This window comes from Panthera tigris, chromosome B3, assembly GCF_018350195.1.
Source record: "Panthera tigris isolate Pti1 chromosome B3, P.tigris_Pti1_mat1.1, whole genome shotgun sequence".
NCBI lineage: Eukaryota > Metazoa > Chordata > Mammalia > Carnivora > Felidae > Panthera > Panthera tigris.
The window spans coordinates 102,998,270-103,023,932 of record NC_056665.1 but is presented as its reverse complement, the minus strand read 5'-3'; the positions used below and the strand labels follow the sequence as shown (position 1 = coordinate 103,023,932).

At 39.8% G+C, this 25,663-nt stretch overlaps 1 protein-coding gene across 1 annotated transcript in view; it reads right to left on the bottom strand.

The window, feature by feature from the left end:
• PELI2 (pellino E3 ubiquitin protein ligase family member 2) overlaps positions 1-25,663 on the bottom strand; it is a 195,672-nt gene that overhangs the window by 16,824 nt on the left and 153,185 nt on the right. The window contains exon 3 of the mRNA XM_042989775.1: positions 14,529-14,630. Within this exon, the coding sequence (XP_042845709.1) occupies positions 14,529-14,630 (102 nt within the window). The remainder of the gene's footprint in view (positions 1-14,528; positions 14,631-25,663) is intronic.

Genomic DNA, 25,663 nt, shown 5'->3' with positions numbered 1-25,663 from the left:
GCTCGCTCTCTCTCAAAAATAAACTTTAAAAAAAATTTTCAAAAATCCTCAAGACAAAATATTAAAATGTTCATGTAATGCTGTTCTATGCATCTCTTAACTAGTAAAAAGTGATAAATGTTATATATATGCCAAAGGGACTTTTTAAATTAAAATCATTTATATGTAAATAAATCATTTCTCACTAAAATATGATATTAATGTTCTCTCCTAACACTAGTGACTTTGATTCAGAAGCTGACAAGGGGAAGGACACATGGAACTCCCAGATGTGTACATATAAGCCCCCCTAAAAGTCAATTTCCCAGGTATTTTTATCGTGATCTCAAAATTCTATCTAACACATAAGATGTATTTTTCATCCAAATGAATAAAAGTAAAAAAAAAAATTATCTTGCATCATTTAGCTCTGTTGGCTTCCTGGAAAATTATTGTATTTCTTTTGTAAATCTCACACATTTTTATGCACAGACTATCTCTATTAAGCCAACAGACAGCATTCATCTATTTTCTGTCTCTCTCTCTCTCTTTTTTTTACAACACTTAATTTCTTGTCCTAATGAAATGTGCCTGGCATAAATGAAACCTCTGGTTTCACTAAAACTCATCAACTTGAATAGATGCATATTGCCTGAATATATGCATTTCAGGTTTAGAAAATATATAACTTGTTTAAAATGCAGCATAAAACCTAAATTAAGAGATATTATAAAACCTTACCATAGAATTCATCTTTCTAAAGTTGAGAGTCTTCCCTCTGCTAGATTCATTTAATTTTTTTTGTGTGTTTATTTATTTTTGAGAGAATGAGAGACAGAGCATTAGCAGGGGAAGAGCAGAGTAAGAGAGAGAGAGAGAGAGAGAGAGAGAGAGAGAGAGAGAGAGAGAGAGAGAGAGAGAGAGAGAGAGAATGAATGAATGAATGAATGAATATGAAAATATCCAAAGCAGGCTCCAGGCTCTGAGCTGTCAGCACAGAGCCTGACGCCAGGCTTGAACTCACAAACCTTGAGATCATGACCCGAGCCAAAGTCAGATGCTTAACTGACTGAGCCACCCAGGTGCCCTGTCTGCTAGATTCATTTAAAAGCTGGGTGTGTAACTCAGAAGCTCTGATTCAGACTGCTCTCTTTCTTTGAGCCTTTTTCTTTTCTTTTTATAAAAGCTATTCTCTTAGCGACTTTCAAGTATACAATACAGTATTATTAACTATAATCACCATGCTGTACATTCGATCCCCAGAACCTATTCATCTTACAGCTGGAAGTTTGTACTATGTGACCAACTTCTCCCTCTTTACCCCACCCCCTCAGCCCCTGGTAACTACCATTCTAGTCTCTGCCTCTATGGTTTTGATTTTTTTTTTTTTTTTTTAGATTCCACATATAATTGATATCATACAGTATTTACCTTTAATCTATTTCACTTAAAAATTTTTTTTTAATTAGAAAAGTAACAAATACTTATTGCAAAATATTCTACAAATACAGAAAAGTATAAACAAGAAAATAAAGGCTACTCTAAACTCAGGAATAAACTTGTACTGTCCAATGAATAACCTTGTCCAATGAAGCTGGGGAGTGAAATGGGGTGAGTTCTACAATTGCCTGGAGCTCTCACAAAGACACGGTCTCTGACATCATTTCTGTTACCTCCATGAAGAGGGCAACGGCTCTTCAAGCTCTGTTGTAAGCTCAAAGCTAAAGCCATGCTCTAGTAGAATGTCACAGGCTTGTCACACACAACGATTACTCTCTTCTGTAAAGGCCACTGTGATTTCATCCCAATATATTAATGTCTTGATGAATTAACTGAAATGGACTGTAAAACATGACATTTCAACTGGAACATACCGTTACAATCAATTATTTCAAGTCATGATACTTATCTGACTGGTCATGTTTGATTTGTTTATCAATTCACTCCCACTTAAATCTAACCTATAGGGTGCCAGTAAAATTTTATACTTTCGGATACATGTTGCTTTTGCCAGGAAAAAAACCCCAAAACTCTAAGCCACTTTCCTACTGAAAACTCACCCCGTGTGCAAAACTTGGAACCCATCCTTTTGAATACTGGATCAACTCTACATTATCTTAAGGGGAGTCATGTAGACAAGCCAAGATGTTCCTGAATTTCACTTGATAATCGTACAGTGCTGATACTCATAGAGTAACCACAGGGAGAATTTTACTGATACCACAGACAGGGCATCATTCAGCATTTTCAATTTTATATATTTTAGAAAAGTTTGGGTTTGCCTGGTTGTCAGTCGAAGTCAGTACAGGTAAGATGGCATTGAAGAACTTGGAAGGGCCTCCCTCACCTTTCCTGGACCAACGCTACCCATATCCCTGTATCTGTAACCTTATTTTCTGATGTCCCTCCTATGACAAGGATGGAATGTTGCTGCTTCTATCCAAGACCAATCTCTCTACTGATGTTGGCGTCTCCATATTCTTCCCAAGGATTTTGCTCCTGATATTGTCCCCTCTCTCTCCTGAATCTTCAATTTCTCTCTTTATACTAGATCTTGCCATCAGCTACCAAACACATTGTGAAGCTTCTCCAACTCTGTGACTCTGTGGGGGTAAAAGGACCAATTTTTTTTTTTTAAACAGCAACTTGTCACTGATACTTTTTAAAAGTACAATAAAAATGAGTATTAGAAAAATGATCATCTGCTTGGGTGTTTCAGGTACTATAAAATGTGCCGTAATGGTTTCCAAACTCCTCTCCATGTCCTACTCAGCTCATTCTGTACCATTAACAGACGCTTGGATGCTCAGCTGAGCACACTTTGATTAGCACTGTTCTAGATTAGTCTCTCTCATCTTTAAAAACACATTCCTTCCAGGGCACCTGGATGGCTCAGTTGGTTAAGTGTCCGACTTCGGCTCAGGTCAAGATCTCACAGTTTGTGGGTTCGAGTCCCGCATTGGGCTCTGTGCTGACAGGTTGGAGCCTGGAGCCTGCTTCGGATTCTGTGTCTCTGTCTCTCTCTCTGTCCCTCCCTCACTTGCATTCTCTCTCTTAAAAATAAATACACATTGGGGCGCCTGGGTGGCTCAGTCGGTTGGGTGTCCGACTTCAGCTCAGGTCATGATCTCGAGGTCCGTGAGTTCGAGCCCCGCGTCGGGCTCTGGGCTGATGGCTCAGAGCCTGGAGCCTGCTTCCGGTTCTGTGTCTCCCTCTCTCTCTGCCCCTCCCCCGTTCACGATCTGTCTCTCTCTGTCTCAAAAATAAATAAACGTTAAAATAAATAAACATTAACAAAAATTAAAAAACAAAACACATTCGTTCCCTTGCAAGCAGCCTTTAACCTATGGCCCCATCTCTCCAGTTCAGTTAGAGGCAATACTTCTTGAAAAACCTGTCACTAGTTACCACCCTCCCATGTCCTGACTCCTCCCTCACTCAACTTCTCTCAACCCACCCTGTGGAGTTTCTACCTCAGGGCAGTACTGATCGCACTACTGCAGAGCTCAGCCAGCACATCCTGGCACATCTGTACCTGGTATTAGAATAATGCAGCCCGGGGTGCTTTGGTAGCTCAGTTGGTTAAGCGGTCGATGCTTGGTTTCAGTTCAGGTCATGCTGTCGTGGTTCGTGAGACTGAGCCCCCGTGTTGGGCTCTGCATGGAGTGTGGAGCCTGCTTGGGATTCTCTCTCTCCCTCTGCCCCTCCCCGGCTCCCTCGAGTGCCCTTTCTCTCAAAATAAGTAAATAAAAAAAGAAAGAATAAGGAAACCCTACAGGTTAGTTGGTAAATCATCCCCTTCCCTTCTCTTTCTCTTCTCTCCCCAGGTAATCTCGTTAAATCCTACTATTAGCCAAAAGTCCTGATCTTTACCAGAGCTTCAGACTATCATGCCCAATCTCCACTTCGGAATCTAATAAGCATCTCGAAATGTAACATGTTCTAAACAGAGCCTGGATTCTTCTTCAATCCCTAGATGCCCTGCCAATGACTGGTACCCAATTTGCTCAAGCTGAAACTCAGTATCAAAATATTATCCTTGATTGTTTACCTTCCTTTGCAGCCACCTGTCAACACTGCCTCCAAACACAGCTTCCGTCCTTTCATTTCTCCCACCTTAGTTCCAGTTACTGTCAGTTTTTACTAGGATTGCATTGCCTTAGTCCCCAAACTGGTCTCTGTTTTCACACATGTCACCTCCATTCCTTTCGAGAGAGTACTTGAAGATATCTTTAAGAAATATCAATCAGATTGTACCCCTCCCTTGCTTAAAACTCAATTTTTTTACTTGGCCTTAAAGGCCCCACCTCTCCAAGCTCATCTCATTTCACTGTCCTCCTCCTTCATTCTGCTCCTGCTTGGGGCTTTGGCAGCCCCATTCCTCCCCCCTGGAATGCTTATTTGTGGTCCGTTTGCCTCCTCTAGGATGCAGCCTCCATGAGAGGGGAGCCCTGGCTGTCTGTCTTCAGTAACTACAGGAGTATCTGATACATAGCAGGTGCTCAAGAAATGAAACTGATGAATGGAAGATTCTGACAGTCAGCTTGATCTCTGTGAGAGAGACACACAATGCTTTAAGAAATAACTCTCTCTCTCTCTTTTTTTTTTTTTTTAAGAGAGACAGCAAGCATGAGCATGTGAAAGCAGGAGAGGGGCAGAGGGAAAGACAGAATCTTAAGCAGGCTCCATACTCGGCACAGGGCCTGAAGCAGGACTCAACACAGGGCTCAATCGCATGACCATGAGATCAGTACCTGAGCCAAAATCAAAAGTCAGACATTCAACCAATGGAGGCACCAAGTCACCCCCAAAAAAAACTATTTAAATAGCAAATATTCTTTAACTTTTCTCAACTAGATATATGCTACTTAAACATTGCCATCAAAAAGTACTATAGGGGTGCGTAGGTGGCTCAGTTGGTTAAGCATCCAACTTCAACACAGGTCATGATCTTGCAGTTCGTGGGTTTGAGCCCAGCATCGGGCTCTGTGCTGGCAGCTCAGAGCCTGGAGCCTGCTTTGGATTCTGTGTCTCCCTCTCTCTCATGCCCCTGTCATGCTCTCTCTCTCTCTCAAAAATAAATACGCATTAAAAACAAATAAAAGTACTACAAACCAACTAAATTAAACACCAACCAAACAAAAACCAAAAACATAAGGTATGGCAGCACCCAGGGTCCAAATTATGAAACAGAAATCTTGAGGCCTGGCTGATTTCCTTACCCTGATGGTCAATATGCATTTGGCATCATACTTCCCTTTAGGGACCCTATAAGACATTTCATCACTTCCTTTGATTTCTTTGATAAACATTTAAAAAAAAATATTTTGCTTTCTCAATAGCTACACTATTCCCTCTTTCATTTACTCATATTCTAGAAAATTACTAAGAAACTGTTGCTATATTAACTCAGACTTTCTTACCCTTAACCCATCTCTTAAATTCAGATATAATTGATATTTTCTTCCTTAGGCAATAATATTTCCAAGTTCTGAGCCTACTGTCTGTTCCACAGTGGGAAAAGCAGCACAAGGACCTTCTTTGGTTCAGTCTGATGTTCTGCTTTTAAATTCTCAATTAACTTAGAAATCATTTTATAGATAATGGCTACAATGAACAGCCCTCAACACCAAGGTTCAGGCTTGAGAAATAGGAATGCTACAGTGCTTTTTGCTCAGTAACCTTTGTCTGTGGTGGGTTTGGGACATAAGAACTTGTAAAAGGAAGAAAAATTAAAACAAGCTTGATTGTTCAGGGCCTTCTGAGAATGCCTTAGTTTTACTCTGCAGAGAAATGACCTGATAGTAATCCTCCCACAGGTCTAGTTATTTTGCAAGTAGAATCAGATTATTTTAGTTAAAATGACAAATGTGTTATGTTTTCTTAGTAAATCTATAAATTCTTGTTGAATTACCATGCTTTATTTAAAGAGGTACTATGTAGAGAATGTAGAACTCCAGAGACGTAAATCCTACTTCTGCCAGTAATGCCTTTTCTGCCCCTAGTAGCTAGTTACCTTTCCTCTCAAAGACCCAAATTTCTTCAGCTATGCAATTTAAGAGGTTAGTATAGTATAATTTGGTATTTCTCAGTGTAGTCTATGAACCTCTGTGGGTCCCTGAGACTTTTTTTCTTTCTTTCTTTTTTTTCTTTCTTAAATTTACATCCAAGTTAGTTAGCATATAGCACAACAATGATTTCAGGGGTAGATTCCTTACTGCCCCTTACCCATTTAGCCCATCCCCGCTCCCACAACCCCTCCAGTAACCCTCTGTTTGTTCTCCCTATTTAAGAGCCCTGAAACCTTTTCTAAGGACCAGGTCCATGAAGCCAAAAATCACTTTCATAATAATGCAAACGTGCCATTTGCCTTTTCCACTGTGCTAACATTTATTCTGATGGTGCTCAGGCAATCAAGTGCTTTAGCAGGAATCAAGGCAGCGGCACCAAAGTGTACTAACAGCCACTGCATTCTTCATCGCCGTGCCTGTGCAGTTAAAAATAATGTCAATTTCACTTAAGTGTGCTTCTGATGAAGTGGTAATAAATTACTCTCGTTAAATATTGAGGCTTTCAAATATTCCATGTGGTGGAATAGGAAGTATGCAAAAAGCACTTAGATGTTTACAACTGTATGGAGGTTCCTCAAAAAATTAAAAACAAAACTACCATGTGATTCAGCAATCCTGTTTCTGGGTATTTATTAAAAACAAAACAAAAGAAAAACCAAAAAAACCTGAAATCAGGATCTCAAAGAGGTATCTGCTCCCCATGTTCACTGCAGCATTACTTACTGTAGCCAAGATCTAGATACAACCGAAAGGTCTGCAAAGGGTGAATGGATAAAGAAAATGTGGTATAAACATCCAATGGGCTATTATTCAGTTTTACAAAAGAGGAAATCCTGCCACATGCACCAACATGCATAAACCTGGAGGATATTACAAATATTGCCCGATTCTGATTATGTGCAGTATCTACACAATCAATAGAAACAGAGCAGAATGATGGCTGCCAGGGACTGGGGGCGGAGGGAAATGGGAATCACTGTTTAATAGGTACAAAGTTTCAGTTCCACAAGATGAACGCATTCCAGAGATCTGCTGGATAACACTGTGTCTATGGTAAAGGTACTGTATTGGGCACTTATTTTGTCAAGACGATGCATCTCATGTTAAGATTCTCATGAATCTTTCGCTCATCTTGCATTTGCAGAGGTGAGGGGGAAAGTGAACAATGTGAGTGGAATGTGACTGTACAATAGTGAAGAACTATCTATATCCCAACATGTCGCTAAAGAATAGTGATGAAATTACAGGTGCCATTGCAGTGATGTGTTGATTTGAAAGTGGTAAAAAATCGACAAACAAAAATTAAAGGAGTTTGTGACCACTAAACCAGCCCTGTAAGAAATTTTAAGGAGGACTCTCTGAAGGGAGAAAAGATGAAAAAAATACACACACACACACACACACACACACACACACACACACACACACACCCAAAAGCAACAGAAGATTAGAAAGGACCAGAGAACACCACCAGAAACTCCAACTCTACAAGCATCATAATGGCAATAAATTCATATCTTTCAGTATTCACTCTGAACGTCAATGGACTCAATGCTCCAATCAAAAGACAGGGTAACAGAATGGGTAAGAAAACAAGATCCATCTATATGCTGTTTACAAGAGACCCACTTTAGACCTAAAGACATTTTCAGATTGAAAATAAGTGGATGGAGAACCATCTATCATGCTAATGGTCAACAAAAGAAAGCCAGAGTAGCCATACTTATATCAGACAATCTAGACTTTAAAACGAAGACTGTATCAAGAGATGCAGAAGGGCATTTTATCATAATCAAGGGGTCTATCCACCAAGAAGACCTAACAATTGTAAATATTTATGTGCCAAGTCTGAGAGCACCCAAATATATAAATCAATTAATCACAAACATAAAGAAACTCATTGATATTAATACCATAATAGTAGGAGACTTCAACACCCCGCTCACAGCAATGGACAGATCATCTAATCAAAAAATCAACACAGAAACAATGTCTTTGAATGACACACTGGACCAGATGGACTTAACAGATATATTCAGAACATTTCATTCTAAAGCAGCAGAATATACATTTTTCTCCAGTGCACATGGAACGTTCTCCAGAATAGATCATATACTGGGACACAAATCAGCCCTAAGTAAGTACAAGAAGATTGAGATCATACCGTGCATATTTTCAGACCACAACGCTATGAAACTTGGAATCAACCACAAGAAAAAAATTTGGAAAGGTAACAAATACTTGGAGACTGAAGAACATCCTACTAACGAATGAATGGGCTAACCAAGTAGTTAAAGAGGAAATTAAAAAGTATATGGAAGTCAATGAAAATGATAACACCACAACCCAAAACTTCTGGGATGCAGCAAAGGCGGTCATAAGAGGAAAGTATATGGCAATCCAGGCCTTCCTAAAGAAGGAAGAAAGATCTCAGATACACAACCTCACCTCACGCCTTAAGGAGCTGCAAAAAGAACAGCAAATAAAACCCCAAACCAGCAGAAGACAGGAAATAATAAAGATTAGACCTATATAATAATAAATAAATAATAATAAATAATAAAGATATTAATGCTATCAAAACCAAAAGAAAAACAGAATAGATCAATGAAACCAGAAGCTAGTTCTTTGAAAGAATTAACAAAATTGATAAACCACTAGCCAGTTTGATCAAGAAAAAAAAGGAAAGGACCCAAATAAATAAAATGAAGAATGAAAGAGGAGAGATCACAACCAACACAAGAGAAATAAAAATAATAGTAAGAGAATATTATGAGCAATTATATACCAATAAAATGGGTAATCTGGAAGAAATGGGCAAATTCCTAGAAACATATACACTACCAAAACTGAAACAGGAAGAAATAGATAATTGGAACAGACCCATAGCCAGTAAGGAAATTGAATTAGTAATCAAAAATCTGCCAAAAAACAAAAACCCAGGGCCAGATGGCTTTCCAGGGGAATTCTACCAAACATTTAAGGAAGAGTTAACACCTATTCTCTTGAAACTGTTCCAAAAAATAGAAATGGAAGGAAAACTTCCAAACTCTTTCCATGAAGCCAGCATTACCTTGATTCCAAAACCAGACAGAGACCCCACTAAAAAGGAGAACTATAGACCAATTTCCCTGATGAACATGGATGCAAAAATCCTCAACAAGATACCAGCCAACTGGATCCAACAATACATTAAAAAAATATTCACCATGACCAAGTGGGATTCATACCTGGGATGCAGGGCTGGTTCAATATCCGCAAAACAATTAACATGATTCATCACATCAATAAAAGAAAGGACAAGAACCATATGATCCTCTCAACAGGTGCAGAGAAAGCATTTGACAAAAATACAGCATCCTTTCTTGATAAAAAACCCTCAAGAAAGTAGGGATAGAAGGATCAAACCTCAAGATCATAAAAGCCATCTATTAAAGACCTACCACTAATATCATCCTCAATGGGGAAAAACTGAGAGTTTTCCCCCTAAGGTCAGGAACAAGACAGGGATGTCCACTCTCACCACTGTTATTCAACATAGTATTGGAAGTCTTAGCCTCTGCAATCAGACAACACAAAGAAATAAAAGGCATCCAAATAGGCCAGGAGGTCAAACTTTCATTCTTCGCAGATGACATGATAGTCTATATGGAAAACCCAAAAGATTCCACCAAAAAACTGCTAGAATTGATTCATGAATTCAACAAAGTTGCAGGATATAAAATCAATGCACAGAAATCGGTTGCATTCCTATACACCAACAATGAGGCAATGGAAAGAGAAATCAAGGAATCAATCCCATTTACAGTTGCACAAAAAAACCATAAAATACCTAGGAATAAATCTAACCAGAGGTGAAAAAAATCTATACACTGAAAACTATAGAAAGCTTATGAAAGAATTTGAAGAAGACCCAAAAAAAATGGAAAAAGATTCCATGCTCCTGGATAGGAAGAACAAATATTGTTAAAATGTCAATACCACCCAAAGCAATCTACATATTCAATGCAATCCTTATCAAAATAACACCAGCATTCTTCACAGAGCTAGAACAAATAATCCTAAAATTTGTATGGAACCAGAAAAGACCCTGAATAGCCAAAGCAATCTTGAAAAAGAAAACCAAAGCAGGAGGCATCAAAATCCTAGACTTCAGGCTATACTACAAAGCTGTAATCATCAAGACAGTATGGTACTGGCCCAAGAACAGACACTCAGATCAACGGAAGAGAACAGAGAACCCAGAAATGGACCCGCAAACATATGGCCAACAAATCTTTGACACAGCAGGAAAGAATATCCAATGGAATAAAGACAGTCTCTTCAGCAAATGGCATTGGGAAAACTGGACAGCAACATGAAGAAGAATGAACCTGGACTACTTTCTTACACCATACACAAAAATGAACTCAAAATGGATGAAAGACCTCAATGTAAGACAGGAAGCCATCAAAATCCTCGAGGAGAAAGCAGGCAAAAACCTCTTTGATCTCGCCTGCAACTTCTTACTCAACACGTCTCTGGAGGTAAGGGAAACAAAAGCAAAAATGAACTACTGGGACCTCATCAAAATAAAAAGTTTCTGCACAGCGAAAGAAACAATCAGCAAAACTAAAAGGCAACACACAGAATGGGAGAAGATTTTTGCAAACGACATGTCAGATAAAGGGTTAGTATCCAAAATCTATAAAGAACTTATCAAACTCAACACCCAAAAAACAAAGAATCCCGTGAAGAAATGGGCAAAAGACATGAATAGACACTTCTCCAAAGAAGACATCCAGATGGCAAACAGACACATGAAAAAATGCTCCACATCACTCATCATCAGGGAAATACAAATCAAAACCACAATGAGATACCACCTTACACCTGTCAGAATGGCTAACATTAACAACTCAGGCAACAACAGATGTTGGTGAGGATGTGGAGAAAGAGGGTCTCTTTTGCATTGTTGGTGGCCATGCAAGCTGGTGCAGCCACTCTGGAAAACAGTATGGAGATTCCTCAAAAAACTAAAAATAGAACTACCCTACAACCCAGCAATTACACTACTAGGCATTTATCCAAGGGATACAGGTGTGCTGTTTCGAAGCGACACTATTGACAATAGCCAAGGTATGGAAAGAGCCCAAATGTCCATTGATGCATGAATGGATAAAGAAAATGTGGTATATACATACAATGGAGTATTACTCGGCAATCAAAAAGAATGAAATCTTGTCATTTGCAACTACATGGATGGAACTAGAGGGTATTATGCTAAGTGAAATTTGTCAGAGAAAGAAAAATCATATGACTTCACTCATATGAGGACTTTAAGAGACAAAACAGATGAACATAAGTGAAGGGAAACAAAAATAATATAAAAACAGGGAGGGGGACAAAACAGAAGAGACTCATAAATATGGAGAACAAACTAAGGGTCGCTGGAGGGGTTGTGGGAGGGGGGATGGGCTAAATGGGTAAGGGGCATTAAGGAATCTACTCCTGAAATCATTGTTTGACTATATGCTAATTTGGATGTAAATTTAAAAAAATAAAAACAAAACAAACAAAAAAGAAAGTGGTAAAAACTGTACCACCGACCACTGTACAATTTTCTTGATGCTTTTTTTTTTTTTTTGGTATTGAGAATCTGTTCTCTAGGTAAGACATGTGTAAAAAACCTATGTAAAAAATCTTGTAAATAGAAGATTTATTTGGAAATCTTGGAATCTTGGAAAATAATTTTGGGAAGTATTCAAATATTATTATGAAGTCCACTAAAATCATCAACAGGGAAGTGTAGGCATACATTTATTTAGGAAGAGATTTTCTCTGGTTGAAGGAGAAGAAAAAACATTTAGAATGTTATAAAATGGAATGGCATGACTAAAACCACTGTTAATATTTTGTCTATGATAAATATTACTTTTGGGGCCCTTAATTTGTCCATATCTAGGACTATGACACTATCTAGGATTGTTTAGCTTTTTATAAAATAGCTAACACATTCACATGGTTCAAAAATCATAGTGTGAAATAGCCCCCCATGTCCCCCCTACCCAGACCTCTTCCCCACAAAGGCAGCTACTTTAGTAATAATGTCTGATTTGTCCTCTTGGAGATTTTTAATGCATATAAGCATTATTTAAATCATTTATCTATGCTAATATTTAATAATATACTATTTAATATTTAATAACAAATTTATTACTATTTAAGATTAGCTAATCTTTTTTAAAATGTTTACTTTTTAAAAAAAATGTTTTTAAAAAAATCTTTATTTATTTTTGAGAGAGAGACAGAGTGTGAGCAGGGGAGGAGCAGAGAGAGAGGGAGACACAGAATCTGAAGCAGGCTCCAGGCCCTGAGCTGTCAGCCCAGAGCCCGATGCAGGGCTCAAACCCATGAACCATGAGATCATGATCTGAGCCAAGTCCAACGTTCAACCGACTGAGCCACCCAGGTGCCCCTAAAATGTTTCATTTTGAGAGAGAGAGAGAGAGCACACGTGCAAGTGCATGAGTTGTGGAGGGGCAGAGGGAGAGAGGGAGAGAGAGAATGACAAGCAGGTTCCACTCTGTCAGCTCAGAGCACAACGCAGGGCTCGATCCCACAACCTGAGCCTAAATCAAGAGTCGGAAATCAAGAATCGGACGTTCAACTGACTGAGCCACCCAGGCACCCCAAAGATTAAATAATCTTAATTGAATATATTATCAATGGCTCAATATAATTAATAATACTAGTATTTAATTCATTAACTATGTTTGGAGCTCTTTCCACATCCACACAAGCTTTTTCTTCTTCTCTTTTAGTCTTGGAGACCTCCACTGTATGGCTGTACCTGAATTTACCGAACCGGTCCCCTACTGAAGGACATTTAGGTTGTTCACAATCTTTGGCTACTAAATCTTGCCTTGAGCAATAACTTGGTAAAAATGTAATTTTGCATGTATGTAGGGGTATCTTTGGGGTAAATCTCTAGAAACAGAAGAGCGGAGTCAAAGAGTGCAAGCATTTTTCATTTTCACCAGCATCTCTAACTCACTGCTGCACACAGGTCATACCAGTTTATAGGAGTAGGAGAGGGTTTTCCCACATCTCTGACAAGACCTTTCAGATTTTTGCCAATCTGATAAGTGAAACATAATGTGGCTGTGCGATGCGAAGCCACATTTCTCTTTTTGAGGTAGGTTGAGCATATTTTCTTATTTTTCAGAACTACTTATTTCCCCTTTAGGATGCGATCTATGATATTGTTTTGACACTTGTTTTAATACCGTTTATTTAATAATTTAACTCTCCATACACAAATGCAAAGCCTATGGACACCTGCGTGGCTCAGTAGGTTAAGTGTCCAACCTCGGCTCAGGTCATGATCTCACAGAGCCTGCTTTGGATCCTCTGTCTCCCTCATTCTGTCTCTCTTCTCTCTCTCTCAAATAAAAGCATTCAAAAAAAAAAAAAAAAGAAAGAAAGAAAGAAATGCAAAACCTCATGGCTTCCAATTTGAGTTTGATTTTTTTTCCTTTATTAGCCTTAATTTTAATTTTTTGTTGTTTTAAAGCACCAAATCTTGAATATATTATAAATTCTCTTCTTCCTAAATTGATGATTTTTTTCCCTTTTCATTTCCTTCCTTCTGCTTTCTTTTGATCTATTTTTGGACTTCCTATTATATACCACTAATAGGAACCACTATTCATGACCCTGTTCTGTATTTTCTTACTTTCATTTTTTAAAGAGAACTCTTAGAGACCAATGGTTAGTTTCTTGATTTCCTTCCTCCTTCCCTCCCTTCTATAATGAAAGCACTTCAATTTTTACATTTCCTTCTGAGTATGAGGTCAGTCACATCTCTTGAGTTTTGCTACATAATGTTCTATAGTTCTTTTTAAAAAGGCCTATACTTGTAGTATCAATGTCCTTTCTGATTCAAGTGTTATTTAGGAAGTATTTTGAACATGTTTGCTTTTCAAAGTGATTGGTTTAAAAAATTTTCATTCTAAAATAAAAATAATGTGTATTTGTACACATAATGCTAAGAATGTAGCTTGTCTGCAATTTTAGAACTAAGTTTTTTCTTAGTCTTTCAAAAACCAAATAGGAATTAATTTTTATATTATCCTTATGTCCTTCTCCTTGTACATCACTAAACGCTACTGTGCCAAAAGGTCTGACTACATATCAAAATGAAGGAAAGTGTGCTAAAATTTCCACGAAGGAGAGGAAGATGTGTCATGGGGATGTAACATACAGCACGGTGCCTATGGTAAATAATACTGCGTTGTATATTTGAAAGTAGCCAGGAGAGTGGATCTTAAAAAGCTGTCATCCCAAGAAAAAAACTTTGTAATTATGTGTGACAAATGTTAGCTGAACTTACTGTAGTGATTATTTTGTAATATGCACAAATACAGAACCATCATACTGTATGCCCGAAACTAACGGTAAGGACACCACATTAAATGAGAGAAATAAAGACGTTACCTGAAACATATCCGTATCTTTATCATGTGTGTATTCCACCACCACAGTCTGATTCCTTGACAGAGTATACGATATACTGTGTTGACCTTTGCAGCTGATAGCCTAATAATGAAATAAAAACATAGACATTCAACAAAATCTCGTTTCAACAACTGCAATTCTGTTTCTAGTTAACAGACATCACTTTGCCAGCCAAATCAATACAAGCCAAGCCAACGTGTTTTTTGTTTGTTTTTAATCAGAACCTGTTCCTGTGCTGTGCCCTGAATTAGACAAACTAACAGCCATGACTCCGGTTTTACCCAATACTGTATCTTCATATGAACAATATTTAAGTCAAATCAAATTTACCAGTTTGCAAGACTTGATTTAATCATGTCTCAGGAAAAACATATATTTTCTCCATATTACTGTAACTAAATGATAGAAATTTTAGATTAATAGGGTTTATTCAAAAATTTATTTTTGGGTGCCTGGATGGCTCAGTCAGTTAAGCACCCAACTCCTGGTTTTGGCTCAGGTCATGATCTCACAGTTGTGAGATCAAGCTCTGCACCGGGCTCCACGATGAACGTGGATCCTGCTTAAGATTCTCTATCCTCCCTCTGCCCTTCCCCTGCTCATGCATGCGTGCACTCTCAAATAAAAAGATAAGAACAATAATTTAACACTACAGCAGTAAGTCAATGGCATTTTGTTACACCTTCCCCATGCAATAGAGATGATAATCATAGTAAAAAAAAAATATCACTGCAAAATGTAAATGTTCTTTAAGGATTTCTCTATATCCATCTGGCCAATGATAATCATACAAGATTCAATATGGCATTGAACAGAATATAAGTAGTTGTTTAACCCAGATATTTACTAAGTTAATAAATAAGGAAACTAAGTCAATTTCATCTTTTCTGTTTTTAGACTAAAGCTAACAGTCTTCTTCAAAGAATCTAGAGGCCAGTAATACAATATTCTTATTGTCTCCACAATGATATATTTGAACACATCTTAAGTTGTGGTCACACACTTTTAACACTTCCACATTAACAAAGAAGTTTATTTAAATTGTACTCCAAATTATTTCAATTACATTTTATCCATTCCACTTCAACCTCATTTATCTTCATTTCTACTCTTTTACATTAAGTATAATAAATAAAATTTTAATGAGCCTTTCTATTAAACATTTATTGAATAATGACACTATGAAGACCAAGAAAGCATTTGGAAGTAGCTGGACATAGAAAGCATGTTAATGAAAATGTACTCTGAACATTTATATTTGACTAATATAATTGCTTAGTGCCAAAAATAGTACAAAATTCCAAATCAACTTTGAAGTTAGCCTGGTTAATCTCATGGTTATTTAATCATCTGCCCTGAGGAACTTCGTGACTGAACTGTTTTGTTCTACGTGCTTCATTAAGACAATATAAGTATTAGAAATAATTTAAATATTTAATATGGCCAGAAATCTAACTCCTTAGACTACTCAAGTCCACTAATAAAAATAGCCTTAAATTTTCATTGGTCTGAGTCCGGTAAATTCAATGGTTTTGATAAAAGTGACATTTTTTTGAAAGCCAAGCTAATAAAGAGCTATTTTCAAGATAAATAGATAATGGATGTTTATAGCTATATGAAAACACCCACTTTAAGAAAAATAATTTTATCCAACTCAAACTTATTAAAACTAGCAATCGGGGGGTGATTATTTATAAACTAATTTTAGGTTTCCTGAAAAAGTGTCTATTGCATTTAGAAGTATTCAATTTACAAATATCTCAGCCCAAAACACAACTTTCATGACGCATACATTACATGAAGAAGAAATGCCTGTACTTTGTCAATTATCTGCACACTGAGAAGCTAACAAGTGCCATAAAAGAACTCCCTTTAAAAAGTTACACTTTTTTGTATGATTGTACCTTCTTAAGTACAGTGTTTTCTCAAACTTCTATCAAAGCTGCCTGAACTGGAAGAGAGTCACCTGAACCTTGGAGACATCTGAGAAAGTACGCTGCAGTGAAGTTTCTCATATTAAAACATTTTACCTTAAGATTATTATAAATTTTGTATTCTCCTCCATAATATACTGGCTACTTCTAACATTTAAACATTTCCAAATTTGCTGGGAAACTAATGCCCCGGGAAGACTTGCTGGGCTCACCCCATAACCTGGCATAGCCCTGGGCACGGGACCCCACAGACACTTCCAGGCCACTCTGGGAAATACCTGCAAATAGCCATTTTACAGGCCCCAAGTTGTTAGTGGGCCCCATTGTTCTAACTTGTTTACTCAAACTATTCTTGTGACCCAAGTTATGAAAAGGGCTACTGATAGAGAAGCCCAGGAACTGCTCCCAGTACAGGGAAGCACACAACCTAGGCTGACCCCCCGCTGCTCCCCCTCAAACACGGAAGCAAGCACAGAGACTCTGAACCCTTGAATGCCTGACCCAGGGCACCTTGCGTGTTGAGCCCGCATAAAGAAAATTTACAGTTTCAAGCTTTTGCCCACTTTTTATGTGGCTAAACGTGAACAACTGGGGAGTTAGGAAAGGTGAATGCTTTTGGGTTAAGGAAATGCTTTTCCTGAGACTTTTTGATGAAGAAAGTACCAGCAGCGGGCTATATTCCAGATGCCTCTGATGTAGGGAAGATGGAGAAGTGGGAAAAGAGGTTCTGCAGGGAGACACGAGAAGGTGGTGAATGGCTCTGAGCTGGCAGGTAATGTACTCCCTGTGGCAGGGATGGCCAAGGAACTTCAGAATGGGAGTGACATCCACCTTCGCGCCACTTCCAGTTCTCACCGTGACTTCCCTCTGTGAGTGCCAAGCCAGGAGCTCACTGCCTGTCCCGAGTTCTCAGTGCTGGTGTTGTGACACATTTCACCCGCAGGAAGAAGCAGGGTGATGAGCTGGCCCTTAGAACGCTGGGAGTTAAGCCAGGACTGAGATCTGGAGTAAAAGGTGGCAGTCAAAACCAGGCCACCTGAGGCCATTGATGGCAACCTCAGAAACAAATGGAGAGATGCAGACTTCCCTGGATTACACACACTGGGCTCACGTGATCCTGTCTGCATATTAAAGCCAAGAGTGGGGCCAGATTTGGTTAGCTGGGGAGAAAATTAGAAGACCGTGTAAGCTTGAAATCTGGTTTTGTTTTCTTTCTGGCAAGTACCTAAGGCATTACGCTCTTTTCTTGTGAGAAGTACCCATTTTTCAACAAGACTTTTAACATTTAAAATACGACTTTCAGGGGCACCTGAGTGGCTCAGTCAGTTGAGCGTCCTGACTTTGGCCCAGGTCATGATCTTGCGGTGACTTCCAGCCCTGCGTTGGGCTCTGTGCTGACAGCTCGGAGCCTGGAGCCTGCTTCCCATTCTGTGTCTCCCTCTCTCTCTCCCCCTCCCCCGCTCATGCTCTGTCTCTGTGTCAAAAATAAACATTTAAAATACAACTTTCAGAAATTCAGCTTCTAGTCAATTACAGATTCACGGACTTGAGTCCATCATCGCAGGTATCTCGGAAATAAAAATTTCCCCAAAGTAACAAGTTGCTTTGAAATCTACTTCTGAAATATACAGGGGAGTTGTGAGGCCTTCTCTTGGCACTCACTAGAATGTAGTTCAAACACAATTACTGTGACATAATGTAATTTTTATTACACTAACTCAAACTTGGAAACTAGGTGCTTTAAAATTGTAAGGAAAACCAGCCCAACTTCCCTGGTGGCCAGTGCTGATTTCCAGTATCCGCTTTACTGCTGTGAGGAGGGGGCAGAGACGATGACTCTCTCTCATTGCCCTGTGAGTGCCTTTATCTATCCTTCCGTCCCTAGCACTGAGGGCCCGGCAGGCATTCAACGATGTCAGACAACTGAATGAGCTGCTACAGATACAAGGTGAGATTTAAAGCTTCCTTCCTCCTTCCTCAGGTCTCCCCTTCCCTCCTTTTCATCTGCAAAGGTACCCACAGTGACACCTCGGCTTAAATTTACTGCAGGTGACTTTTACTGGGTTAAAAATACCACAGTTGGACAATTACAGATTAGACAATTACAACTACAGAGCCACAGAATAAAGGATTCCAACTTTATCCAGCTTCTGACAGTCAATCATGGCACGTCCTTTGGATATTACATATATATACACATATATATACACACATATACATATGTATACACACATTACACACATATACATATACATATGTATATGTGTGTATGTGTGTGTGTGTGTGTGTATACACACACACACATATAGTGTGGGAGCACTAACCTGCGATCCCAGGTGCCCACACTAGGACCCTTCAGAGCCAAGACAGTTTCTTCCCAGCCAAGGATCTACATTTTCTTGGCTTTACTCGTGTCTCAGACTCTGTTCAGCTCAGTCAGCCTCTGCCACTCAGGAGAGCTACAACTGGTTGTCCTGGTTCAACTCAGACTAAACGTCAGGGAGTTTTCTGAGCTTCCAGACTCTAAAACAAACATGGCTCATAATGTCTACAGAATTTTCTTGCTCATATAAAACAGAAGATACGTATATAAAAGCACATATGGAAATATAGAAAGGGTAACGATGCCAGAAGGGCAATCCTGTAAGATGCAAAATGGGATGGATACAGGTTTTCATGGCAGCCAGAGAGTTCTCACACAAATTCTAAGAGGGAAATGATCAGATACTGTGTTTGTTATGAAACAGTGGGATCAGCTCTCAACCACAGAGTAGAAGGGAAAGGACCACTGCAAAACTAACTGGTTTCTAGAAAATACTATTTATTATAGTTATGATTTAGCCTATCTAATTCAAGCTCTATAAGGCTGCTAAGTGAGCCTTTATCAACTGTGTAGGGAGAGAAAATGGAATTCATCACTGTGACAGACATTGCTGGTTACCTACTTAGTGCCTTTCTCCCTGCTGAGTTGGTTTTCCATGAAAAAGCCTGAAAACGCCAATCTCCTAGGCCCTGAAACTTGCACAGGGAAACCTGACCCAACCCTAACCAGCGGGACTTAGGAGAAATCTGGTGTGGACCTCCTGGGAATGGGAGCCATCAGGAGACTTCTTCCTTTCTCTGTTATTAAAATGTCGCTGTGGCGTGTGGACTGGAGGTGGCCATCTAGCAACATGGAAAGGAGGTTAGAAGACTCTCAGGAAGGTGGACAAAGCCCTGACATCTTGGAGCTGAACCACACTTGGAACTACCTGCCCCAGACTTCTTCTGAGAGAAAAATGAGGGTTTTAAGTTTGTTTTTAGTTGGTGTGGACTGCCAGTAACAAAATACCCATCCCTATATTGTTTGGCCCTAACTTTCTCCTCCTGGGTTTCCTATTTCAGTCAATGGCACAACCATATTCCCGATCACTCACACTTAAAACAGCCCTCTCTTGCCACTGTTGTCCATAGACAATCAGCATTAGTGTAATTAAAGCCAGGAGCACTGATTTTACTGCATCAAGGCAAAAATCAAATACAAATGGAACAAACAATATGTAACATTTCATGCTTTCTCTTCAAATATGAAGTAGTTGTTGGGCAAAACTGATTTATTCCCCAAAGGAGTTTTGCAACCAGCTCTTTTACAGACTACAGCTTTCTGCTCTGGAGATTACTAGGCATCACCTAATTCATCTTTCCTAAATCTGGGCTGCCCTCGGGAACTTGCTTGACCACAACAGAATGCACGAGAAGTGACATATAGGGCTTCCGAGGCTGGGACATATAGGACGTGTAGCTTCTCCTCGGCATAGCACCCTGGAACCTTCGCTCTTGGGAGTCCCAAGCCCCCACATGAGAAGTGTAGCCATCCAGAGGCCACCATACTACAAGGGGAGCCATGCAGACGGCAATGCCACATGGGGAGACAGAGGCCACGGAGCAGCAAGACCCAGACACAGGGATGAAGAAGCCACCTTGGGAGTGGATCCTCCAGTTCCAACTGCCCCCAAATTCACCACGTGGGTCAGAGAGACACTGCCCATGTGGGCCCTTCCCAAATTCCTGATTCACAGAATTATGAACCAGATCAAGTGGTTTTTGCTAAGTTTGTTGCACAGAAAAGACAACTGGACCAATCAGTTTTCAAGACCCATCGGTGTTAGAGCCTTTCTTCTGTCTTAGGTGACTTCTCACTTACGACACCATGGGGCTGCGTGCACTCCCCTTACCTCTGTCCGAGGCTACGGGACTGGGTATAGGGACCCCAGCAGGTAGCATAGTGCCTCACACAGAGCAGGGGTTAGGTTTTTAAGGGCAGTTTCATGTGCTCCTGAATGTAAGCTAAGAGGTGGCTGTCTGTGGTTTGCGTAAATAGTTTCACTGTGATAATCTTCAGTTGTTGAATGAGATGTAAACAAAGTTTTGTATTAGTATTTAAGATTAATATTTATAGACTAACACATCAAAGAAATCTGTAAGGCATTCTCAGGGGAGGCAAAGCCAACCAGACATGTCACATGGACAATCTTCATTCCTTACACATTTGGATCAGGAATAGAAGGGATACTTAGAAAGGCAAGAACAAAGAAATAGACACTGACATTAGACCCTGAAGCCAAACTTTGGCAAACCACAAGTACTGTGTATACCAATGGAGCATGCCTTACTACAGTAGATCTCATTTAAGGGAATACTGTATCTGTGTATGTGTGTGAATCTGAGTTTCAAATGAAAAGGAACGAAATTCTTTTTCTTCGAATCCATATCTAATTTTTCTATTAATGTGTCTTTCTTAGAACCAAATGACTCCAGGGCTTAATAATCTCCCTTGTCTAGACATCTTGGATGCTAACGATCACAGGACTGCAGTTAATGCTCCGGGCCACACAGTGTTTGCAAACAGCAGCGCCCTGCACGGTTTTCTCCATGAGTAGATATAATTAGTGCTGTGTTCGCCTCTCCAAAGAGACACCTGCTGTGGCTTATACACTGAAGGAACCTTTTCCAAATAAATCTCAGAGTCTCACAGAGCTGCTCTGAAGAGTTTTGGCATCACATGTCCGAAGATGGTGGTATTCTGTGATGCTGTTCACTGAGCCCCCTCCTTCGGTTTCCAACAAAACATCTCAGGGAGAAGTCAGAGATGCTCTCACAGCATCTGTTAGATCTGTTCCCAATGGGAACGCTCCTAGGAAATGTCTGGTACACTCTACTCAGGAAGCCAGGAACACCTTTGTCTTCTGGGTTCCACCAAGAAAACTATGAGCTGTGTTCCCAGCAGCCTTCTAAATGATGTCCACAACTCAGCACTCTTTTAATAAGGCATCGTAGAATAAGTATAGTCTCCCTGGCCAATTATTCTGCAAGTTTAAGGCATATTTTTTAATTTTTTTAATGTTTATTTACTTTTGAGAGAGAGAGAGAGAGAGAGAGAGAGAGAGAGAGAGAGAGAGAGAGAGAGAGAGAATGAATATGCACGCATGCACAAGTGGTGGAGGGGCAGAGAGAGAGAGGGAGACAGAATCCAAAGCTCTGAGCTATCAGCACAGAGCCCGCCATGGGGCTCAAACACACGAACAGTGAGATCATGACCTGAGCCGAAGTGGGACGCTCAACCACCCAGGTACCCCTAAGGCAAGTTTATTTACAGTCGCTTTAACTGTTGGTTCTAATTTGTAAGTTAGCATTTCAGTTGCAGAAAGGACCTGATAAAATGGATAAATAACTACGTTGACCTCTCACAGCCATTCCTACGACAGGGTGAATTGCCATAGAAACAACATTTTAATTGGTATGAAAAAACATAATGGGAACTATTTGGGGGTAGGACTGAATAAGGCCAACGAACTGAACCTTTTTTGTCCAAAACCAACTTCTGACATTTATGTTTATGGCACATTTATGAGCAAATGGATGAGTCTGCTGAGAACTGCACAGCAGCTTGGAAATAAATAACTGCTGAATGATTTCACCATCCAGAGCAGGGTGTCCATAACGATGCTGGGGCAGTGCAGCAGGGGGCCAGAGGGTATCGGCATATATGGGCACATGACTGCTGCCCTGGGAGCTCATCAGGGCCGCATAACCTCACTGTAATAGCCATCCATAACCCAGCACATGCCTGGACGTTGGGCAGAAGCAGCCATTCGTGCTAGATGGTTGCCTCACTGGACTTCCTGGTTTATCCTGCTGAGCTCCAAGTTCACGTGCATGATAGGAAAGGGGAATAAGACCACGTGTGGACACTGCAGAGATCAACTTGGTCAGTGGACTCTGATGTTGAGGAAACACACACACACACACACACACACACACACACACACACACACACGACCCCAGATTTGAATCCTAACACACTCACAACTATAGCCAGATTACAGGACCTCTTTGATTCTTTTTCTATCTTTATAATTCAACAGAGGGAATTAACGTCAGCAGCACTGATTTCACTGGATTCAAAGCAGAGGGAATGAGGTATAGAACATGGCATTTTCTCTCCTCAAATACAAACTTGTTCTTAGATCACCGCTTCGTGACCCAAAGAGGTTTACCATCAGTTCATCGTAGTCCACAACATATGCTTTGGGAATTACGATTCTGTTTGGCTTTAAATATATGTTGGATATTGACTGTATTAATTAGAGATAATCTCGGTATGACAAACATGTTTTTCCAGAACTAATGACTTTTATGTCAGGCTGACAAGTATAATTAGGCAATAAATCCTCAATCAGTCTGGCTCAAACTGCTGCAGGAAAGATGAGGTCTCTGCCATCCTTGTCAATTTATGTATAAAATATGTATGAGTGCTATTTCTAAAGAGAAGAGGTGGCTAAAGGAATTCATAATTTATTTGCACGAACATACTCTTTAAAATATACTATCTTTTCAAACAGCCATATTTCAAACAAGTGCCTGAGCCACAGGTATGATTCGAAAGTCAGGAAGCATTTCACTCAATAAATAAGTAAGATAAGCCTATATGTTAGAGGCAATGGTTTGAACTTGGCATTGGACTGCTCCCACACCCGTCTAGGATCGGCTCACTGAGCTATCTGATAAACCTTGGCAGAGAACTTACTGCATGCACAGGCTGGGGAGGACATGGTCAATCCATCCAGCACATGCAGATGCCAGAGAAGATAAGAAGATTTGAGGAGAACCTGTTTCTAATTTGGAGTCACTCCTAACTATACGGAAGCTGGATTTGATGAGTGGTACCAGTCACAAGAGACAACCTCAGATATAGTTCAGAAAACATGAAACATCCATGGCTGTAGTTGGAGAGGTGGGTGAGAACACATTCTTATGCCTGTGGAGATCTGCCCCGAAGGAACTCTATCACTCACACTGGATGAAAAGCTCCTTGCGGGCAAGAACTCCTGTCTTTTCAAATCAGCCTTCAATTCAGGTGGTATACTGTGTAACAGCAAAGCTCAGGGTGAATTCCCACCCCCCACCCCCATCTGGAAAAGATATTTAAGGTCTCCGTGCTTCAGTTTTGTCATCTTATAAGTGTTGGTCCTGTGCCCGGGAAGGTCACTGCTGTCTAAAGTCGGAGATGCTTCAGTTATATCTTATCATAAAGTACTGAACAAGTAAAATGTCAGATTCCAGTCTGTATGGATTATTTCACATAACAGGCATCTTTAGAACCTACTAAGCTAACCTAATGTGCAATCTCCTCCTTATTAGTTGCCTTCTTTGTCTCTTTTTTGGAAAACAGGACTGAAGGGCAGTTTTCCCACACAGGAACATTGTGGCAAGGTCACACGTTGGCACACATAACATGCTCATGTTACCGATCATATGCTGGACACTAGTCACCATAAGTGACAGCCTATTTCTTTTTAAAATTTCTTTATTAAAAATAAGTTCAATGCAAGGCTCAAACTCATGAACCGTGAGATCATGACTTGGGCTGAAATCAAGAATCAGCGGCTGAACAGACTGAGCCACCCAGGCGCCCCAGTCTATTTGTGATGGTGACTTTTCAAGTACACACTTTACTGCAGGTCCTGTAGACATCTTTCCACACTGATGGAGACGCAGCTCCCACAGAGCAGGAGGGGGTGCAGGAAGGACGCAGTCCTGCAAGTGCAGGGCAATGCTCTGGAGCTCCACCGATCTCTATGTACACAGCAGATGTGAGAACTAATGGGGACCCAGGGTCAACCCCACAGCAAGGACCACCCCCTACATCCACGGTAACCTGGAGAAGAGAGTGTCATTCTTCAAAAAAGCAGTGCTTTTGCTTTCAGACCGGTTATGGTTCTAGATATGAACAAGGAGGAGCAAGGTAAGAAATGAAGATGCGATATTCTTGCAAATGCCAAGTATTTCCATGAAAATTAAAACAAAGATGGGATTTCTTACTGCCATACACCTTCAGACAGTGATGCCTAACTGCAGTGTCCCATAAGAACAAGGCTTGGTAAACTTTCTGGAGAGATATTTAATTAGTCAATGGACAACATTCTCAAGGATGCATGTGAATCTGTCTGCGGCAACACATGTTTACTTATCTGAATCAAGTACATATTTGCAGACACATGAGCTCCTTGCCACAGGAAACAAAGCTAATTGAAAGAACGGACCCAAATAAATATGAATTATAAGGAAGAAGAAAGCATCTTGCAAATGACTAAGTTGGAATGATTCATTGTTCAGAATTCCATTTACATACTTCTTTTTAAATAATGCATACACTGGGTAAAGTGCATATATCACTCCAAGACATACGTAAGTCAAATCATTGCGCTGCACCTCTTAAATTTATACAATGCTGTATGTCGATTATATCTCAATAAAAACTGGAAAAAACTCCAAGGGATATTTTCTTTCTAAAAAGCACTGGAGAAAAAAATATGTAAGTATCCACCACAAACTATGCATTACAGTGAGTTGGTAGTAAATGCAAGCCCTAATTTATTGCCATGAGCAGGCAAACTTCCAGATGGTATAAACTGAATGGGATATGAAGCGACTTTATACTAAGATACTCAAAGATGTGCCATATGATTGTTTTAATATATATGTAGGCCAGTTTATCAACTGTCAGAAAGATGCCGTGAGTAATGAAGAATAAAAGGGCTGAAATTTACCCTTGCTCAAAATAAAATACAAGACTTTATTATTTATAGTGACAGAAGTTAAAGTCCTCATTTAAAAGATGTTAGGTTAAAAAAAGGGGAG